Below are 21,563 nucleotides of genomic sequence, written 5' to 3' on the forward strand. Positions count from 1 at the left end.
CCTTGCGCTTCGAAGGGTTTCACGTCGTGAATTGTGAGTTGATTCACAACCTCGAAAGAGACAAGGTCCTTTACGCTTGTCTTGAATGATATCAATGGGTTAATTGACAAAGACGGGTCAGTACACCTCATTTCCCTTGCGAGCGAACACCAAAAGCTGGTAACATCCGGCTACCAGTACACGAAGCGCCTAGTGCCAGTCCCAATGCCTTTCCAGTGCGAGGTTCACAAGGCACACGCCATGCAGTCTGTACATGGGAGGATACCATGAAACAGGCTATAAATGATCAAATCTTGGCGAGAGCAGTACATGTTGTTTGACATTAGAATGATAAGAGGAACTGGGAACAACAAGAAGGCCTGACTGGCGGACACACGTTAAAAGACGCCGCTTGAAATTTCACCACGATGCAGTCGACCAGGATAAAACAGGTAGAAGACAAGATGCTCTAATTTGCCCTCTGAATACAAATAAAACCCGCGTTCTTCCGCTTCGTATCATTTTACTCATCATCCTCGCCTTCACTGTCAACCTTGGCGTCGGCGTCGGCTTTGGGTTCGGGGTCGGTTTCTTCGTCTTCTTCCTCCTTGGGAGCACCGTTCGCGGCGATCTCCGTCTCGTCTTCACCGGTAATGTCGATTAAGGACTCGGAAGAAGGTTGCTCGGGAACGGCCCCCTCCTTCTCGAGGCGAATAAACTCGTCCCACTCAGGGAAGAGGTCATCGTCAGTTGAGATGATGTCAGGAGCACCGGGGGGAACGCCGATCAGGCGGGCAACCTTGGTCTTGCCACTTCCCTCCAGGGAGGTCTTCCATTGCACAACAAGAGCGGGGGCGCGCGAGGGCTTGTAGGTCTGTGCGAAAAGCACAGCTTCGGCAAGGCGGTCAGTCTTCACAAGGAGATCAATGCAAGCATCGACGTCACCCAAAGACCAAAGCGTGGAAAACGCAACATTGTGAAGACCAGACTCGGAAGCCTGGGCGGCAAGAGCACGGAGACCTGTTCGGTCATTGGAAGCCGTAAGCAATAGCAGCAACGAGCCAACGTCCTTGGCTTGAGAGAAGCATTCCTGCGCTAAGGACAGATTCCAGCTGGTCATCGCAGCGTCGCCAACGGCCTTCCACTTGTGCTCGACGTTAGCAGCACGAGCGATTTCCAGAGCAGTCTGCAGATCATTCAAAGAGAGGGCCAAGTCGAATCGGTGCTGGATGAAGTACAAGATTAGCATGCAAGAAGCAAAGTAACAGAAAACGTAGGGTATTCACTCACCTCGGGATCTGTCGCGACTTGAAGAGCTTGCTCCTTGTATCCTTGTCCCTCCAGGAAGCGCGCAATCTTGTTCATTTGATCCTCGGGGACATCTCGAAGCACCTCTTCCGCGGCCTCTGACTCGCCTCGAAGGATGAGTGTCTCATATTGAAGGACCGCGAGGGAAAGAGCGAAAGAGACGACATTAACGTCCTTATCGGCCAGGTAAATCCGACCATCACGAGGCAGATAGCCCAGAACGTACATGGGCTGATCAAAGTGGGAGATCGTGTAGGTTTGGTCTCCAACGAGGTAGTTGAGGCGGTTTGCGGAGTTGGTGTAGATGAAGCAGTCACCAACCCACTCGCCAGTACGGACTGTCTCACTGATGGTAGCTACGAGCTCCATGGCAGCCTCCACACCGTCTTCGTCGGCCTCGCCATTGTTCACACCTTCAATGTAGGCTTCACGAGAGTAGCGAAGGACGTAGAAGGCATCCTCACAAGCGAGAGTGACCAATTCGCCGGACTCGGACCAGTGGACCTATGACAGAGAAGTTAGAACCGTCAATTTGCGGATTCATTCCCAAAGACTTACAGATTTGGGATCAGCTTCAATTCGGCGGACCAAGCTTCCGGTCTCCCAGTCGAAAAGACCAATACCCCCTTGCCCCTTGACCCCAAGCAAAACACCGTCACTGAGACCCTCAGCTTGGAATCCCACGTCAAGACCACCTGGTTGTTCCTTGAAGTTCTTGAAAACCTTCACACTCGTAGCTGACTCGCGGATAGCGTAATCGTTACTGTTGTCCTTGGACCCCCAGGCAAAGTCGAGAGCAGAACCGAAAGCCTTGTTACGCCAGGCAAGAGCAGTGTAGATGATGTATTCACCGTCTCCGCAGACTGACACGAAGCGACCATTGGGATTGTGGGAAAGCGTTTGGGGGTAGATCTCGCATTGCCCTAGATCCTTCGTTGGGAGCATAACCGTCTCACCGTCCTTCAAGCTGACATCTCCTTTGATGACGGTTGACACAACTTCACTATGCCTGGCATAGATGACCTTTCCTGATCCGTCCATGGAGACAGCAGGTTCTTCCCGTCCCATCTTGACAACGACAGCACCATCATCGAAGCCCATTGCGATCCCCTGTCGGCCCGGCTGGTAAGACACACACCATGCTCGCTCCAGCCCGTAGCTCAGTGACTGCTCAAGACGATATGTGTTGGCGTGCCAAATTTTGACTGTCCCATCTTCTGAACCGGAGATGATCACGGGAAGCTCCGGGTGATAGCAAGCAAAAGAGACATTGCTTGTGTGTCCTTCCAAAGTTGCGATAAGCGCCTTTGTTGTGTAATCCCAGATCTATTGAATTCCCATTAGTATGGCAATTTATTGACCAGATGTCGATTCTACATACCTTGACTGTCTTATCATCTGAGGTGGTCAGAAGATACGGCTTGTCTGAGCCAGGGTAGTAATCAACGTGGTTCACTCCTTTCGTTTCATGTGCCTCCAATGTGAAGTTTGCGTGAGGGGAACCGAGATTCCAGATCTTCACAGTCCGATCCAAACAAGCGGTTGCGAAGGTGTTCGTATCCTTGGGGTTAATAGCCATACCCATCACGTAGTGACCATGACCCTCGAAGACTTGAACACATTTCCAGCCCTTCTCCCAATCCCACAAACGAATGGTCATATCATCACTTGCAGTGAGCACATACGGTTGTGTCGGGTGAACAGCAATCGATCGAATGTAGTCAGGATGCGCTTCGAAGGATGTAATCTTCTCGGATGTGTTGTAATTGTAGACGCGGAGCTGGAAATCATCGGAACCACAGACAATCCAATTCTTCCGTGCAATGAATCGACCAGCTCGGACAGGAACGTCGGTGAGTTCGAAGGTTTTGATGATGGACTGATGAAAATAAGTCTCCGCTTTGTCGGTTGGGCAGCGTAGAGGAGGCTTACCTGTGTTTCGTACGACCAGATGTAGACGTGACCTGTTGTGCATGTTTAGCTCGTCTCGTCCTGCGGCCGAAGAGGAATTTTTCCTTTTCGTGCACTTACCGCTGTAGAGAGTGGTCAAGATCCATGGTTCTGTCGGGTGGAAGTCTGCGAGTAAAGATTTATCAGAGCAGCGTCCAATTGATGCCTCTCAGAGCTATGCGCGGGGCGAAGTCATAACCGTACCGATTCCCTTGACCCGCTCAGAGCGGGCAAAGAGCTGCCTCTATATCCGTCATATAAGTCAGCTATGATGCCACAAAGCTTGAATGAATCACACTGTGACCAAGCACTGCTTGCTGCAGAGGGCGGCGCGTTGGCCTGCCTTTGTTTTCGTACCTTGACGTCTAATCGCATATTGTGTGGGGTTAGGGAGGGATGATGCGTAGCGCGGGAGTAGGCCTGCGTGAACGGTGGGCGATTCCACGAGCCGCTCAGACAGCCCAATGAGGTAGCAGCAATGAAGTCTCAAAATTGGACGGAGAGTATCTTGAGATCACCCAGGGTTCTCCGAATTGAAGGAAGCTTGGGGTCATTCAGGGACAATGTATGTGTCCACAAGGGGATTCCCGCCGCTTCTCACCGCCTTCTGGGCGATTCGAGACTCCGTTGGGCGGCCATCTTCACCATTGCGGAGGTCTCGGACTTGAGTAGTGGATAAATTGATGGACTATGTATTGCTGGCTGACATTGAATACAGGCGGTGAGCCTCGTAGTAATCTTTCTACAGGAGGAGGACTTTTTGTTGATGTTCGTTGTGAGATATTCACGGCAATCCTGATCAAAATGCTCCTGAGTGAACATGGGCTGTAATGGGATCGACGAGCAAGGTCTTGTAAGGACTACGGGTATATTGAACAATCTCATCGCAGCTGAAACAAGCATGTACTTGAGATTGGTCTGAACTTCTGCCTGCCAATTGCTCAAGGCTCGGAGAATGACGATATGAAATAGAGTCGAACGGAATTTTGCATAGGGTATGAGGAACTTCGAGGTGTATGGTACACTGCGGAACATAATAAGGAAATGCATTGGAAATCAGGAACAGCCTTTCCTTGTAAGATACAGTGTCTAGGCTTTTGAGCCCTTCTTCTCATCGAATAGACTCAGTTGCCACGCTCGAAGTATGACCACTGGCCAGGGACAGGCTTTTCCTCCAGCTCCTCCCACCTGTTTCATGATGTTAGTAAGCCAATTATGAAACAGAGAATCAATAGTCCAATTAGCTAGCACTTACACCTTAGCCTTGTACAGCTCATCGGTGAGCTTAAGCTCGGCCTCCGCAACCTGAATGACCTCCTCGATGAGACCAGCACCGATTTTCTGCTCGATCTGGGAAACTCTGGGCAATAGTTAGTTTCGAAGCGACAGGACAACTTCTGTACCACGTCAATATATCCCACTTACTGCTCAGCCTCGAGCGCAGGCTCGTTCTCCCAAGTCATCTCGGTCTTGTAGTAGTCCGCATCTGTCTTTGCCGCGGTCGAGCTGGACTCCTCGATGATCTTCTCCAACTCAGCAGCTTCTTGTGGGGTACGCGCGGGACCCTGGGGCATGATGGCGGCGCCCTCGCCATCCCACTCCTGGCCGCGAGGATCGTCCATGCCGTTGGCCTCTTGCGAACCGACATAAGCGAAGGTACCATCGGAACGCTGCAATTGAGCAAATCGCTCAGGCTCGGCGCCCACAGTCTTCTTGACGCGCTCCAACCATTGCTCAAATCCAGGTGGCTTTTGGGACTCGACGATCTCGAGACGGTGTCGAGTCAAAGCTTCCACTGACTGGCGATAGGCGGAAGATTCGGGAAATCTGGACAGCTTCTGAAGCGTTGTGGTGTAGAGATAGATTAGGGTAGGGCGAGGGCTGGGGTGGGTGGTAAGGCCGGTCAACCCGGTGGGAGTAAATGGCTCCAAGTATCGAGGCTTGACATTAGCCAAGAGCCGGAGTGTAGACCGCATTGTGAAGTCGAGTGTTCGGGAGGCTGATATTCGGCGCACGAGCTGTCTCGCAGAGTCGATGATGGGAAGGGAAGTCGAAGTCGGCCCGGAGCGGATAAACGTCGCCTCCCTGGTTCGGGACAGGCCTGGCCTAGAAGGAGAGGGGGCCGCCTTCTCCTCCCTAATCTCCACAGACTCGCGCAAACGTTCCGATCAGCTCGGATCTTTTGTTAGCCACTCTTGTGTTACTCACCGGGCTCAGGGAGCGCTACTACTTCCCCTGTTGCTTCCATTTCTTTATATATTCGGCTGGTTGTCCAGTGCTCAAGTGGTTCATTATCGCACTCTGTCCGATGTGCAACCGGTGACACCGCCGCAACTCCCCTTTCGACCAACGTCCTTCGTTTCTTTGCTTCAGGTCTTCCTGAACAAACACCGAACCCGTCCCGAACCTTCTCACAAAGGCGACTTCTGAAGTCTGCACGAAAAAACCGCCGAAATGAAGTTCGCTTCTTTAGGGGTGTCCCTCATCTCACTCTTGGCTGTGCCCTCGCTAGCTTCACTGTCAGACCTGGGGGCCAGCATCAACAACCGATTGGAAAAACGACGAAGCAACCGTGGCGTCGATGCGGAGGATCCCTCAATCTTCAATGGCCTCGACGTACCGCCATTGTTCCAGTTGACACCGGAGAACTTTGAAGAGAGTACCAAGGATGGAACTTGGTGAGTGTATACGGTTTAGATGATCTTCGTTATTCACTTCTCGGATGGTTCTAACCTGAAACAGGCTTGTGAAGCACTATTCACCGTCCTGTGCGCATTGCAGAAAGGCCGCACCCGCTTATCAGACTACCTACGAGTTCTACTATGTGCGCATGCTCAAAGCTCATAGTATGCAAATCCACCACTAACTAATCTCTCTTAGACCTCTAATCCGATTTCTCCCTCCTCTCTGAAATCGCCTGATCCCAAATCCTTAAATGGCTTTACGAGTTACTACAATTTTCACTTTGCCTCTATGAACTGTCTCGCCCATGGCGATTTCTGCAACAAGCTTGGTATCTCCGCTTGGCCGACTTTCGCTTTCTATGAGGGTGGCGTTCAGAAGGATACACACGTCGGTGCCAAGTCAATCGCCGACCTGAGCAAGTTGATTGAAGAAAAGCTCGAGGCAACCAAGCCTGGGTCTCGTCCACCACAGGGCATCAAATTGCCCGAGGTTGGTGCGTCCAGTGTGGACTCATCCGCCGAACCGGATTCTCCCGTCGCTAAGGACAAAGATCCCAAAGCAGGCGCTCTGGCTGGTGAAAAACACAATGACGAAGCGGCGCAGAAGAATAAGGAAGTGCCTAAGCCTGTCGAGAGCAGCAAACCAGATAGCCCAGCTACCGTGAAGACGAAGCCAGTCGGCCCTGCTCCCAATCCTCAAGGCATGTCTGTTCCGTTGACCGCAGAAAGCTTTCAAAAGCTGGTGACGACTACCCGCGACCCATGGTTTATCAAGTTCTACGCTCCTTGGTGTGGTCATTGCCAGGCCATGGCCCCCAGTTGGAGACAAATGGCAAAGGAGATGAAGGACACTCTGAACGTTGGCGAGGTCAATTGCGAAATTGAGACTCGACTCTGTGCCGATGCCCGAGTCAATGCCTTCCCCACTCTCTATTTCTTCCGTGGAGGTCAGCGAGTTGAGTACACCGGTTTGCGTGGATTGGGCGATCTTCTCTCCTACGCGAAGAAGGCCGTCGGTCCAGGCTCCGAGATTCAAGATGTCGATGCGGCCACCTTCAAGGAACTTGAGGAGACTGAAGAGGTTCTCTTCTTGTACTTTTACGACGAGGCTACGACTTCTGAAGATTTCCGCGCCATGGACCGCTTGACTCTCAGCCTCGTGGGACATGCTCGTATCGTCAAGACCAGCAGCGGTGCCCTTGCTGAGCGCTTCAAGATCTCCACTTGGCCTCGACTTCTGGTTGTTCGCGATGGTCGGCCAAACTACTACAACGCTCTGGCTCCCAAGGATATGCGCGACTTCCGCCAAATCCTGTCATGGATGCAAAGTGTCTGGCTTCCCATTGTCCCTGAGCTGACAGCTGCCAATGCCCGTGAGATTATGGATGGCAAATTTGTTGTTCTTGGTATCCTCAGTCGTCGTCGTAATGATGACTTCAAGCAGTCACGGCGGGAGTTGAAGGAGGCTGCCTTTGAGTGGATGGACAAGCAGATCCAGCTCTTCCGCCTTGAGCGCTCTGAACTTCGGGATGCGAAGCAGCTGCGCATTGAAGAAGCAGACGACCGTAATGATCAACGTGCTCTCCGTGCCGCGAAGAATATGCGCATTACCATCCGCGAGGATGACAAGAAGCCGGTCGCCTTTGCCTGGGTAGATGGAGACTTCTGGGAGCGTTGGCTTCGAACCACGTATGGTATTGACGTCGAACATGGTGATCGCGTGATCATCAACGATGAAGATGTAAGTCTAGCAGTCTCTTCTCTGAAGCTTTTGGGAAAGACACGGAAACTGACCCTCCGCAGAACCGCCGTTACTGGGACACAGCTTCTAGCGGAGCACCAATCATGGCTTCCCGTACCTCCATCTTGGAGACTATCCCGCTTGTCATCGCTTCGCCCCCCAAACTGTCCTCCAAGTCCACCACCGGTACTATCGAGACGTTCTTCTTCTTTACGCGCACTTTCATCAGCAGCCATCCCATCCTCTTCTTCATCTTCTTGGGTCTCTCGGTGGCTGCTGTGACTTTCATTGGACGGGGTCGTTTGCTTCGCCGAGTCACCCGTGGGGGTATTATTGGCAACAGTAATAGCAATGGAGGTTTCTTCCACTTGGATGGTAAGGAGGGGCTGTTGAACGGAGGCTCTACCGGGAAGGTCGATTAATGAAACGCATGTACAGTTTTGGTGTTCGGACCTGATATTATAAATTCTTCGCCTGTATTTGTTTGCTTCCAGGCTGTCGTCTTTTCTTTACTTCTGTCTCGCCATGGTTCTCTGGTCTCTTTTTTTTTGCTTCAGATGATTTCATGGTGAAGCTTTTGCATGTCAACATGGACTGTTGAGGCACATACCTTAGTTCCCTTTCCCCTATCTTCACCTCATTCGAATTCCAACCAATTTTAGAAGACAGCTATTGGTAGGGAAGCTTCCTAAGATTTTTCTCCGGTATATCTCCCAACCGTCAGTACGGCCAACCTGTAGCATTAGGTAGTCATATTATAAGACTTTAGTGCTACCGTTTGTACCTTTCGAAGCCAGCATCAACGAGCCAATCATGTGGCTTCCGATTGACCGCGAACCTGGCTGTATCACGTGACATTCTCCGGTTTTCGTCGACCCCGATGTCACCAGCGCCATTCCGAATCGTTCCATAAGCAATTGTCTCAACCGCCCACATCACTCCTCAAGGTAGGTGCAATCTGCAATATACGCTTGAATTGTGCTTTGAAGGTGGTTCTGTGCACTTTCCATGTGATTCGACACCCTCAATTGCGGTTTCAGTAGGCTGGCTCGCTCAGCGGGAGCCATCCTTCTGAACTCGCATTCAATGGGACTAAAGACGAGCATAAATACGTATCTGCGCATGTCTTACGATTTGATTTCATGCTAACTCATGAATTTGTTTGAGTAGATGTTCACTCCCACCATCCGCCGTGCCGCGGCTAAGGCCACCTCCTCTGCCTTCGCCCCCAAGTGAGCTCTGCCCCAAATTCCTAATCCCCGTCGATCGCGGTTTCGAGCGAGGCCTGGCATACGTCGCAGCCCATGAAATATCCTTCCGTGCGTCTACGAGATGCATCCCATTGCAGGAAAGCTAGACAGTTACCGCGGTCTCTCGTCCAGTCCTTGAGCGAGATGCGCGGGCCTCGTGCGGGCTCATCCAATGTTCAAAGTGGCGCCAGGTCGGCCTCGGAATACGATATCGGTCACAATCACCGACATCCAGAATTATGCACTAACGTGACGCCTGTCCCAGGATCGCCATCCCTCCCAAGATTGCCGGCTTCACCATCCCCTCTGCTATCCAGGCGTAAGTGTCCTCCCTCGTTGTGGGCCATTTCAATAGAGGCCGCATCAGCTGACCGGATATAATAGCGGCTCTCTCGCTGCCTCCTTCGGTGTCTTCGCTGGTACCGCTGCTCTCTTCATGTTCGGCGAGATTCCCCGTGTGCGCCGTGATATCCTGCAGAAGATTCCCGGTCTGGACTCCTACTATGACCGTCCCATCGCCCCCGAGGACAACGTAAGTCATGGTCACCCTTGACGCTCCCTTGACTGCGTCTTCTCGGATCCTCAACTTACACATTTTTTTAGCCCTTCTAAACTATCCGCGGTCTTACCTTGAGCGTCCTTGCTAGCAATCTTGATCATGGCGATGCATGAGGAGGTTTTGTCGAGGCTTTATGTAGAATAATGTTGAAGATTGTCTTTTTCTGTTCTTTGAAGCCACACATAGAGATAGAGGCAATTGCTGCTTCGCAAACCCAATCTACGGTGTTCCCTGCAGCATTCTATTGTTAGCCACTTGCAAGTATAAGTAAGGTTACGCCCGGCGTCAGACCCCCGGCTTGGATACACCTCGGCCGTACGTTCTCGTGCACCATATTCATGCAAGTATATATTCACGTAACACGCCTAACTGAGCCAAGTAAAAGATACGAGTCACGATCAAGCATCATCGACCTTGTTATCGATATCGGTGCTATCGTATCTGTAGTCAAGCCATGCCTGGTCCGGACTGATTTTCAGGACTGATTGCGCTTAGACACTTAACCCACTTGGGTAGGTCTACCCTTCGGCGGGATGCAAGAGATAAGCCGTCCGCCGGACCTTGGCTATTTGACCCAATGATTGTCGAGGTCAACATCTCTGCAGCACGTCCTTTGGCTTGCCAATGTTGAAATACCCAATTCCAGCTTATCTCACACGTATTCTGTCATCCTTGGGGAGTCTAGTCAGTCTACCATGATAAGACAGATAACGGTCACCATTTTGGCCCTGCATTTGTACATTCGCGGGCAGCGCCTGACTGCACGCTGTTGCAGGTTGTACTCGCCTCGGTGCGTCCATCCCGGTGAGAGGGCATCGCTATATGGTACTGATACAGCAGGTCGAAGTACTGTTCTAAATCAACTAGGAATGAACATTGGGGTCCAGGGGACCTGGTCGCGGAGTTGCAGCATTGGTGAATTCAAAGTGAAGCGCTTTGACTTGGCGATGACTTGAACTGCCATACGCTGCACGTCTTTACTTGGAAGGTACTGCCGTGTCCATAGCTTATCAGACGCAGCTGCACCACGCTCTTCTTGCGGAGTAATACATGGCACAAGCCAAACTTTCTCCGCATTTCTTCCGATCTGGCTTTCGAGATAGGGCCTCTTGGCTTTTGGAGTCACTCACCGGATACAGTCACTGGTATTGATTCTTGTGCTACATCCTCCATCCTCTACTTGAAATGGGCATACTACTTATCAGACGCAGCTGCACCACGCTCTTCTTGCGGAGTAATACATGGCACAAGCCAAACTTTCTCCGCATTTCTTCCGATCTGGCTTTCGAGATAGGGCCTCTTGGCTTTTGGAGTCACTCACCGGATACAGTCACTGGTATTGATTCTTGTGCTACATCCTCCATCCTCTACTTGAAATGGGCATACTACATACCAGCGATGCCACCCCAATGGAAGCTAATGCAGAACCCGCGGGTGGCTCCGTGCCTTTTGATTAGGTTCTGAGATGGTGCATCTATCCATGTCATGGAACCGAAAGGGGATGTTCTAAACGACTGACAGCCGACGAAAGATAAAGGATACTTCATTCGTGCATGAGCCTCTGTGCCTCCATCAGGTGGAAACTCTACTTGCTCCCCAGATAAACTGAACTCTCGTTTTTATACCGGAGTCTGATCCTCCCACTCGGCTTGATGTACTTAAACCTCCCGGCAAGGCGCCCTTCAAGTTTGAAAACTAGCCTCAAGTCTCGGTTAACGAAGAGCACCCGCCATTGCCCATAGCAGTGACCTCTGTCGTGTCGATTTGTTTTGTCCGTCTATATTGGTACTGCTGTCTGTCTGTTCTACCTGTCACAACCCACATACCGACATGGCACCTCCCAGCATCTCCAAAGATCGCGTACATGCTGGCACCAACCATGTCCCCGTCACGTCAGTTTTGGCTGATGGAGATGTTCCATACACTGATCATGATATGGACGAGGATGAGCGGGTCATTGTGGCCTTGGGTTACAAGCAAGAATTCAAGCGTGAATTCTCGCTATGGACAACCTTCTGTGTCAGCTTTGCAGTCCTGGGCTTGTTGCCCTCTTTTGCCAGTACCCTTTACTATGGTAGGTTGCCCTCAATCTACGCTCATGGTCGGATGAGAACAAAATGACTTACTCTTTCGGTCAAGGCATGGGTTACGCTGGCACCGCGGGTATGGTCTGGGGGTGGATCATTGCAATGATCTTCATTCAATGTATAGCGATGTCGATGGCGGAGCTATGTTCAGCTATGCCCACCAGGTATGTGGTGATTACGGTTCCTGTGCAGGCCGACCCATTCACGTTCCAACCCCCCAAGCGAGTGCTGATCATGAATCTGATTTTGACCACTAGTGGCGGTCTCTATTACGCTGCAGCTGTTCTCGCACCCCCCGGATACGGGCCTCTCGCAGCCTGGATAACCGGATGGTCCAACTGGATTGGGCAGATTACCGCGGCACCATCGGTCAACTATGCTTTATCTGCAATGATCTTGGCTGCAGTGTCCATCACGAGTCCGGACTACGTCCCCACCGATTGGCATACATTCTTGTTGACCACTCTGATTATGATCATGCACGCAGCGATCAGCAGTATGCCCACAAAGCAAGTTGCGCAATTCAATTCGTACGGGTCAAGCTTCAACATCATCGCGCTCATTGTCACTTTGATCGTCATCCCCGCTGCGGTCAAGAACGAGCCCAAGTTCAACTCCTCACACGATGTATGGGGGACCATCTCCAATCAGACTGACTTTCCAGACGGGGTGGCTGTGCTCATGACCTTTGTTGGTGTCATATGGACGATGTCCGGCTATGACTCGCCATTCCACTTGAGCGAAGAGTGCTCCAACGCCAACATTGCCTCGCCACGCGCCATCGTCTTGACCTCTGGCGTCGGTGGACTGATGGGCTGGTTTCTTCAGTTAGTGGTCGCCTACACGGTGGTCGATATCAATGCCGTTCTGGGCTCGGAACTCGGTCAACCATGGGCTTCATATCTGCTGCAAGTGCTCCCTCAACGCGCGGCTCTTGGGATCCTCGGATTGACCATTGTCTGCGGATTCTCCATGGGCCAGGGATGTATGGTTGCTGCGTCCCGTGTAACTTACGCCTACGCCCGAGATGACTGTTTCCCACTTTCCCGGTTCTGGAAGCAAGTCAATCCTCGCACCCAGACACCCGTCAATGCAGTGATCCTCAACGCCGCTTTGGGAATCCTGATGTGTCTCCTTATTCTTGCAGGCAGTGTAGCCATCGGAGCCCTCTTCTCCATCGGTGCCATTGCCCAATTTGTTGCCTTTGCCATTCCCATCTTCATCCGCGTGTTCTGCGTGGGTCACCGTTTCCGTAAGGGACCATGGCATCTGGGTCCGTTTGGTCCGTACATTGGGGCAGTGGGTGTGGTTTTCGTCGCTCTGATGGTACCCATTTTGTGTTTACCTAGTGTGACAAAGGGAGACTTGACGCCGAGCACGATGAACTGGACATGTCTGGTGTACGGGGCGCCTATGTTGGCGGTTTTGGTTTGGTGGTTTGTCGATGCTCGGAACTGGTTCACAGGGCCTAAGGTGAATGTCGAACATTCCATCCACGCAGTTCTGAGTGAAGGTGTTGAGCCTGAGGGGCAGGCTGAGGCAGATGATCTATCATCTTCAGCGAAACATGCTGGTGATAAGTTATAGAGACCTATGTACATCCTCATGAATGAGACTGTATCTGATGGATTGAAGTGCTCGACATGACATGGAAGAAGGGAAGCCTCTTCTTGTCAAATAACAGCTCTGTCCCTTGAGGGCCGACACTTTCTACGTTCTCGTGATCCGTGATCCGTGATCCGTGATCCTTGTGATCTTGAGAGTCCTATTACCATTGTACATATTGACTCCAAATCATGCTCTGTTGCAACCACATCACAGCCTCCATCCACTGCCCAGAAAGGCCGCCACGCAAAGATCATGATGAAACGCTCTAAAACAAGTAAACGCGAACATGCCACGCACGTCCCCTTCTTCTCCTAAGATGCTGAAACCCAATGTCACCACTACTTAGGTAGTATTCTGTGGTCCGATCTAATTTTGTCGATCGATTATCCGGACCGCGCTTGTTGGGATCTACAACTATACCTCGATGATCCTTGTCTACGGCCCTCCCTTGGGGCGCCGTTTCGAACAAATCCGGCCGCGGCAACTCGATCCACTGTCCGCATGGAGTGGCCCTGAGGCCCAGAGAAGGGAAGCCCCCCCCCCCCCCAATTGGCGGTGCAGCAGACTGGTGGGACACCCTTTTGACAAGGATGCTATGGAGACCTTGCGGTAGTCCGATGGGACGCAAAGATATGCTTAATCTAACTTCCAGTGCAAGGAGGGCCGGACACAGGTACGGGTACATACGACTGGAGTATTGATTATGATGGACTCCCCGCGTTCTCTTCGATAGGACCGCCCCCTCTTTCCTCCCGTCATCACTCAGCCCGATCAAGTCATCTCTACCCCCCCCTGGCTCGTACTCTGGATATTGTGGAATAGATCACCCCTGCCCTGACATCCACTTCCCCTGTCTGACGGGTGCTCCTATCTTGGGACGTGGTGCTCGGAGAGGGGGAGGGGTTTGGATTTGGCACAATTGCACGACATGAGAAAGGGGTGAGGCAAGGCCCACTCGCCCGACCTTTTCTGGGGTGGATTCTCCGTGGATTGTGGCGGAACGGGTCGATTAATAGGTCGGTTCTTACCTGGTGGCATATAAAGATGGTAGGCGATGAAACGAATGGTCTGCTCGTAGTGGCTATACTGACTAGAGGGGGCTTGACTTATTTTTGGTACTTGTCAGACTTTAGTCACGCGTCTCGAAAACGGGTGAGGCTGTTTCAAGTGTTTGTCTTGACTCTAGTATGGTCCGTACGTTCTGACGTGACAAACGTAGAGAACGAGCTAAACGTTCACCATACAGTGTTGACTGTTGAGTGTTGACTCTGTTGAAAACTTGAGTGTTGTACAGCTTGGGTTACAGCGGTATGAGGGTTCACTGTGTTTAAACCTCGAGGCTTGACTCCACGACAAATTCCAACAATGTGGATGTGAAAGTTTCCGCGAGACAGAATCTTCTGTTCGTCCACTTCCTTAGATCCATACTGATGTCCTTCAATTGAGGGGAAACCATGTCCCGAAGCATAATTCCACCAGCCTACCCACGGCAGTGGTTGCGCCTCGCGAGAATGAAGATGACGACCGGGTTCATTTGGTCTACAGGACGTCTGACGGAGAATGAAACTCGGTCGAGCTCCAATCGCCGGGGTCGAGATCGTCCCAGGGTACTACCGTGATACCGTCAATAGTCACAGACCACTCCGGTTGCTAGACACGGCATTTCCTTTCATCCGTGGCGGCGTATCAAACCATTAACAGTAGACTACTGACTCCTGAGCAATAAACGTTCATCTCGTGCCCGAATAAAATGCTCTCATCTATCGGACGAAACACTTAAATGGCAAGACGATGTGAATACTGTGTGTGACTTGAGCATCTATTTACCAGTGAACACTGAACTGATCAGTGACGGTAGGTACAAATAGTAATACTATCTAATTTACGATGGCATACAGCAGCATGCCGCACTTGATCGACGCCAAGTTCCATGCGAGGCAAGTTCTCCCGAGGGACGACACGCTGGTTCCTGAGATGACTTGAGTAGGTATCGCCGCGATCGTCAGAGTTGAGTCTTTTTCCGGCGCGTCTCCGAGAATCAGTCAGGCGCGGCAACACATTCATGGTTTGGTTTTACAGCCACTTGTACGAGTTTGCCTTGAAAAAAAGACTTCCGTCTATCTAGTAGCGTGGTGAAATCGGCCATTTTGACGTCTTCAAATAAAAATCGACTCTAGTTAAGCTGAAAGCTTTGATAAATACATTGATTGATGGTGTCTAGCTGGCTCCTGATCGATATTCGAACCGCGCCTGCAGATGAACAGAAATGAAAAGCAGCAGCTTCACAGAGTTTGGAGTCCACGCTTGTCGCTTCGAAATGGACTAGGCAAGCCTATGAACAAGGAAGGGCCGGGTGTCCTTAGGCGGTCCACCTCGCTAGAACAGAAATAGTAAGGTCAATCTTTGGATTTATTACGTTTGTCGTTTTGAAAGTGTTTGACTTCGAAAATAAAATACGGGTCTGCCTTTGCGTTCCGACTCAACACTTCAAATTCTCTCCCGAGTCCGCGATCTAGCATCTACCCGTCCTCCATAGATAAATCATCGCCCCTCTAGAAAAATTTCGAAAACTTTACCTTCCTCTAATCCTCTAAAGTTTTAAGGAACTATATAATATTGCTATATAGATCAAAGTGTTGTGGTAAAGAGAACTTCTTAGTGAGTTTTTGGTGTTCACGGTCGGGAAATCGGTGGGCCCGTAAGGAGTAGCAAAAAAGGGTCCAGTCTCTTGATGAATATATAACACCAAAACAAAATGACAGAACAATCACGTGAGATCTAGAGCTCGACCTTCCCGTTCTGGTCCTAGCGAAGTAGACAGTTTAAGGACACCCGGAAGGGCCTGCTCTCCATCCATATGCATGTCTATCTTCCTGTTGCTCTATAGATTGCAAGATCAATACTGGGACGGTGATCTAATTCAGTAGTGAATGGAAACCAACTTAGTTCGTCAATTCAAATCCATCTCGCAAGGGAGTCTACATGCAATGTACCTGGATCTACCCTGTGGAGGACAAAAAATTACGAAAAATTTGTCATCACATTTGCTCTTCTTTCGATGAACCCCTGAAGTTGCCGTGACTCGCTTCAATGGCGACATCTAACGCCTTATCTTCAATATCATTTCAGGAGGCCTGCGGTTGTGAATGATGTTGCCGGATCCCTAAATTACAAGTATGACGGCGATGTCAGTATTGATGTGGTATGTTTTATTTTACGGAGCGACTTACTGTAGTTTTACCTTTTTGCAAAACCGTCTCACCACATGGCGTTCTGACGGAAATTTACAAGGATCACCGAAAATGGAAACTATTTGGTAAGAATTCTCCTGCAAACAGCCCTCCGCCCACGGTCGGCGCTTTTTATGAACCATAGCTGCCGCCAGTTTTAGAAAACAAAAAAATCAATTCTCGTGGGTGAGAATCCGGTCACATGAGCCTACCGATTCCAAATTTGGGACCCTTTGGCAGACTGCCAGACACAAAGACAGATCCTTCACTTGTGATGGTGTAGGAATTTGGTCGTCGATGAAAATGCTCGTGTCCCTTTTCGGTTTTTATTTGCCCCTTTCTAGTCTCCTTTTCGACCTACTCACAACACACAAGTCGGAGGTCTGGGCAGGTGATCAGTGCTACAAGTCCTGTATTCAAGCTGCAATAATAATAAAAGTAATAATAATAACCTTCAACGAGTCGACCATGATCCTAGGGGTTGTCCACAGTCCATAGTCCACACAGGTAGGCCACCTGAACAATGCACTCGGCCACTCAGCACGCTATATCACTTTTTTCTCTACGTCAAATCAATCTCATCGTGCGTCATGACTAAGATCAAATCTGCATTAAACATCAAGCCTTGTGCCAATGATAATGGCGAGTTGCAACTCCCTAGATGGCCCTCAGATCGAACAAGAAAAAAAAATCTTGCTTGAGATGATAGACCTCGTTCAAAGTTCCAAAATCATCATTCGCCTCAGGGCCAGATTCCGAGTCCATGGTTCCGACGGCTACGTGGTGGCACGGTAATGTTACCATGTACCAGACCCGATCATAGAGAGGACAGTAGGCATACGGCTGTTTATGTATATCCGGCACCTCGAAGAAAAGAACTCGACCAAGAAGCCTGGTCTTGTCTTATCTGTATCATTTGTGGGTATAATAATAAGCATGTACTGTACGCTGTACAAGTTCAGATATGTTGTGGTGATACCCGCGCATCGTCAACGTTTTATTTGCAAAGATTCTGAAAAATGCAGTCTGACTCGGTCCGCCGCACGCCGTATATCCGTTGCCGACCATGGCCGCACTTTTGTCAGAGGAAGTTTCCAGAACTGATGACGGCAGGAATTCTTCCTTTTGCGTGGATAGTGAGTTGGTGGGCTTTTCCATGGCGCTGTGAGTAGCACGGCTCCCTAACATGGTCATGCTCCTCTTGATACAATGTACTGAAGTCGTCCGACGTCTACACGTCCCGTCACCTGCTCAAAGTCGAGCGATATGTGCTTCGGGCCATCTTCAATATTTGTCGATGTCGGGTCGCGCTCCACTTTCACACCGCGTACCTGGAGACAAAAGGTCTCCGCTGTGCTGTCAGGGCCCGTCGCGTCGGCTCCAGCATGTACAGTACTCGCAATGTACACAACGGGAGAGGGCCGACAACGACGCTGACAAGGCACCGCGGAGGGTCGCTCAGCGCTCACAATGAAAGGAACAACCCATAACAAAGGATCCCAGCTACACGTGATGGATTTGCAAATCACTATATTTGCCTCAAGATACTACTATTCTTTCGGGCCACATGAACCTACTTACTAAGCTGGTACGATTTATCTAAACATGCACGTCTCGGTATGCATGTAACCCGATTTTCCCTGAGTCAAGGACCTTGGGGAACGCCAACAAAGAAGCCGCTAGCCGAATCTGGTCCGGTCTGTCCCAAAACGACGAACTAGACTCGAATCAACACTGACGCCAGAAAGTATGAGGTGAGTGGCGCTTTCGATCCTCTTGTCTGCTTGTGCCTAGCGACCACTCTCATTGGCCACAGCACATCATGAAACTCGGCGATCCGGACTTGGCTCTCCAAAATCTGCGTAGATTTCGTTGAATGCTTTCCGGTCTGTGCCGGGTCCTCGGAAAAAACCACGACGATGGTTTCTGGTCCTTTTTTGGCAAAGATGTCGGAAGGAGAGCCATGTCCGTTCACCGTAGGGTCCTCAGTTCAAGAATACTGTCCTTCAGTTAGAGCAATTACAACCTGTTTTTGCCGGGACTGTGTCATTGTGGGCGTGGGGGAAGGTTGTTAGCAACCCAGAAGTGGTTTATAATCTATATGGTCTTGACCTGTTGCAGTAAAAATGTAGACTACTAGCTGGAAGTGAAAGTAGGTAATGGTATAAGTAGAAATTGAATGGTTGATGGACTCGATATGATTCAGGTCACGATTATTGTTGGGAACCACAGCGCAGGAGATCGCGTCGTCTTGCCTATGAGGGCGAGATGCATTATCCGGTCCGGAGCTACCTCCAAGATTTAGGTATGTTTTCGGAAATTTTCCTCCTCGCCTGCTGTAAGATTTTACTGTACTGCAATAACAATGTACGTTTGTATCACGACCTTGTATAAATGTACAATGCAAATTGCTTAGTACAGTACACGAAATCATCTGATTCTGAAGTGTCCCAGACTCCCAGTGGTCCGCTGTCCGCTGTCCAGGCAGCGTGCCGATAATCTTGGCTTACCGCTCATGTCCTCGTGATGTCCTTCTATTTTCGCTCAATCTCTGACTTGATATCGACAATCCAGAGCCACTCTCTGGCGTCAATAATTCACGGCGAAGACCAGGAGAGGCTTGGCCCAGGGCCACTACAAGCCTTGAGAACCGTTTTTGTTCATTTTTCGTCTAGTTATTCGTAACACAAAGGGAGGACGTAAAATAAAAATCCACAATCAGTGGTTGACAACTTGACACATTGGAGGTGTGGATACAGAGGGGGAACAGATCATATGTAGCCCCGGATCCGCGGACTGCGCTCACTGCGCCGCAATGCAATTTAGAGACCAGGCAGGAGTCCCCTCTCACACAGGAAAAGAGGGGCATGATCGACGCTGCGATCTGGCGTCTTTTTTTCCGAGCACGACAACATTTCATGGCCAGCCTGGCGGGCAGGGCAGCCCGAGGCCACATTTGGGCGAACCGGCTGCTCGCGACTCGCTAGTCTCCTTGAGTCATGATAGCTTAAAAGTGTACACTCTCTTAGCGCGGCCCAGTTTTTCTTTAAAAGGCAATACAAGACAAGTTTGGCAAGCTACTGGACTCTGAAGACGTGTAGAGCGGCATGCCTCGATGGACATTTGTTCTCAAGGATATATGATCGTTGCCATGTGTTCGAAAGTTCGAACACTACATGAATATATTTGGACGGGTGGAAAGTAAATATGTTGAACGCCCGTGACCGCAATCCAATTCCAATCAAGCCTTGGGTCCTTCGCCGTGCTGCACTGTTGCCATTACGGTCGTGGTATTACACGTGATCGATCGGGTTCAAACCTCGAGGGTCGTGGTTTGCAAGCCGAGTCTCGGGAAAGGAGCCGGGTCGAAAGCCGACGACGGTGAATCCCGCCTCGAAGAAGTGGGATGATATCAACAGGGAGGGAACAGAAAACAATCCATTATGCACGACTCTCCGAGTCTCGACGAGTCGACACTTTCCAGACATCCGGTGTGCGGTGAAACTACGGAGAACCCATGTCGCAATGATTCATTAATTGCTTGCTCGGTGAGCAGTCTCTCCCACTGCCGTGGCCTTTCCACTTCCGAACAATCGAAATGATCGTGGCTCTCTTCTTTGAGCCTTTACCCCCCTCGAGCACAAAATTGATCCGGCTCACCGTAGTTTTGTAGGATAAGCCACTTGGTTTGAGGACCGAACCTTTTCCGAGATTTTGGATGCAACACTCTTTTCTTCGACTCCATTTTGGCGTAAAAGGTTTTTTTTTTTTTTCTCTTTTCGGCGGCCTTTGGTGGCTAGTTTTCCCCTTCAAGAGTGGATCATGCTGGATTTCCCGGCACCTTTGCCGACCACTAGCCTTACAGAATTAATCCACTGTACGTACACGGCTACACGCTAGCCCTGAAGCCGTGTATTTTTTTTTTAAAAACGAATGAAGAATAGCCCCAAAAAATCACAATCAAAGTGACCATACGACATCACTGACAGTAACACAAACAGTAGGTAACCAGTGCATGACTGTGTCGGGTTCAATGCTAGTAATTGTTCAATGTTCACGATGTATATGCCGCATGGTCCATAAGATACCCCCCATTTAGAGACTTTTTTTTATTCAAATCTATGGATCCAAAGTCCTATCCATTCTATCAGTACTCCAATGCTGGACTTTGAGCATGTCAACACTAAACAGGACCTCTACGTTCTCGCAGCGGCCTTCACAACTATGAAGCCAGCCACATTGGGGACTGTTGACGCCGGCAATATCCGACCAGGGAACATTACTGGGGTGGGTGAGGGAAGGTTATGCGAAGATCTTCCGAAGGGGGTCCTAGACCGCTATGGTGTCCTCGCTGAAAGTCCCCAGGAACCTGAGAAAACAATCCTGAATCCTCAATTCCTCCTCAATTACGGTACTACAGTACTCAGGTACCCTGTACCTGGGTTTACCAGGCCCTTACTGGCATGCAGGACATGAACAGTAAGAGAGATTGGGAGTCTGAAGTAGAGATCCGAAAAAAAATAACCACCCAGTGACGGACTTGACGATTTTCGCTGTCTAGTCAGTCCCAGCGATGCTCAAGAACTTCATATTCGTCTAGCGGCTCTAGAACTGTAAAAGTGTAAAGTTCATTCCTGTACACTTTTACAGTAGCCGACCCGACGCGACGAGAGCGCGGTTGTCATCGGTGCCGACGGGAGCACTGCACGAATACGCCGCACATGAAAGTTTCCCACATGAGAGTTTGCTTATATTTTGCAAAACTTGTACGGTGGAGGACTTAAAGGACTCGGACGCGCGCGCGCGCCGGCTGTGGTCAGACTCCAAAGATCCCGTTAGCTTCGCTGCAGAACCCTGGTCGACGCGGTCCACAATCGAAGCGGGAGAAGCTGTTGCGACTTTCTATGGTGGAGAATAGAGGGGCTACAGAAGTCATGCTGAAAGACAGAGATGAATGCTCGAGATAGAGATGTGTGCCGTAGTTTATCTTGGAGAACCCCCCCAATATACGCATGTATTTCATGGAAGCAAGCCCTAGTGGCATGGTGGACAGTCATTGAGCACTCCTGGACAGAATGGCGTGAACTTACCTGCCATTGCGCATTTACGGACCGACCGAAGTTCACCCGAGCTGGGGGGCAGAGAGCCCCTTTCCAACCAGGTATGA

At 50.4% G+C, this 21,563-nt stretch overlaps 6 protein-coding genes across 6 annotated transcripts; 4 read left to right on the forward strand and 2 right to left on the reverse strand.

The window, feature by feature from the left end:
* Positions 1 to 502: 502 nt before the first annotated feature.
* On the reverse strand, positions 503 to 3,612 carry N7539_005182 (coatomer subunit beta'; the record flags this gene model as incomplete). The annotated part of the gene is made up of 6 exons (XM_056934784.1): positions 503 to 1,204; positions 1,270 to 1,791; positions 1,846 to 2,613; positions 2,669 to 3,363; positions 3,442 to 3,481; positions 3,595 to 3,612. The coding sequence occupies 6 exons, from the start codon at positions 3,610 to 3,612 to the stop codon at positions 503 to 505; spliced, it is 2,745 nt and encodes a 914-aa protein (XP_056789978.1).
* Positions 3,613 to 4,361: 749 nt separating this feature from the next.
* On the reverse strand, positions 4,362 to 5,213 carry N7539_005183 (complex I NDUFA5 subunit family protein; the record flags this gene model as incomplete). The annotated part of the gene is made up of 3 exons (XM_056934785.1): positions 4,362 to 4,425; positions 4,493 to 4,597; positions 4,663 to 5,213. 3 exons carry the CDS (start codon positions 5,211 to 5,213, stop codon positions 4,362 to 4,364), a joined length of 720 nt encoding a protein of 239 aa, XP_056789979.1.
* A 478-nt stretch (positions 5,214 to 5,691) lies between these two features.
* Positions 5,692 to 8,084, forward strand: N7539_005184 (putative disulfide isomerase; the record flags this gene model as incomplete). Its single annotated transcript, XM_056934786.1, has 4 exons — positions 5,692 to 5,915; positions 5,980 to 6,061; positions 6,118 to 7,662; positions 7,725 to 8,084. 4 exons carry the CDS (start codon positions 5,692 to 5,694, stop codon positions 8,082 to 8,084), a joined length of 2,211 nt encoding a protein of 736 aa, XP_056789980.1.
* Positions 8,085 to 8,832: 748 nt separating this feature from the next.
* N7539_005185 (cytochrome b-c1 complex subunit 10) lies at positions 8,833 to 9,524 on the forward strand (the record flags this gene model as incomplete). The annotated part of the gene is made up of 4 exons (XM_056934787.1): positions 8,833 to 8,894; positions 9,178 to 9,231; positions 9,297 to 9,444; positions 9,516 to 9,524. The coding sequence occupies 4 exons, from the start codon at positions 8,833 to 8,835 to the stop codon at positions 9,522 to 9,524; spliced, it is 273 nt and encodes a 90-aa protein (XP_056789981.1).
* Positions 9,525 to 11,301: 1,777 nt separating this feature from the next.
* On the forward strand, positions 11,302 to 13,145 carry N7539_005186 (amino acid permease; the record flags this gene model as incomplete). The annotated part of the gene is made up of 2 exons (XM_056934788.1): positions 11,302 to 11,545; positions 11,611 to 13,145. The coding sequence occupies 2 exons, from the start codon at positions 11,302 to 11,304 to the stop codon at positions 13,143 to 13,145; spliced, it is 1,779 nt and encodes a 592-aa protein (XP_056789982.1).
* Positions 13,146 to 20,554: 7,409 nt separating this feature from the next.
* On the forward strand, positions 20,555 to 21,314 carry N7539_005187 (uncharacterized protein; the record flags this gene model as incomplete). The annotated part of the gene is made up of 2 exons (XM_056934789.1): positions 20,555 to 20,823; positions 21,047 to 21,314. 2 exons carry the CDS (start codon positions 20,555 to 20,557, stop codon positions 21,312 to 21,314), a joined length of 537 nt encoding a protein of 178 aa, XP_056789983.1.
* Positions 21,315 to 21,563: the final 249 nt, after the last annotated feature.

Source organism: Penicillium diatomitis (assembly GCF_028827545.1).
Source record: "Penicillium diatomitis strain IBT 30728 chromosome Unknown utg000005l_segment0_segment0, whole genome shotgun sequence".
NCBI lineage: Eukaryota > Fungi > Ascomycota > Eurotiomycetes > Eurotiales > Aspergillaceae > Penicillium > Penicillium diatomitis.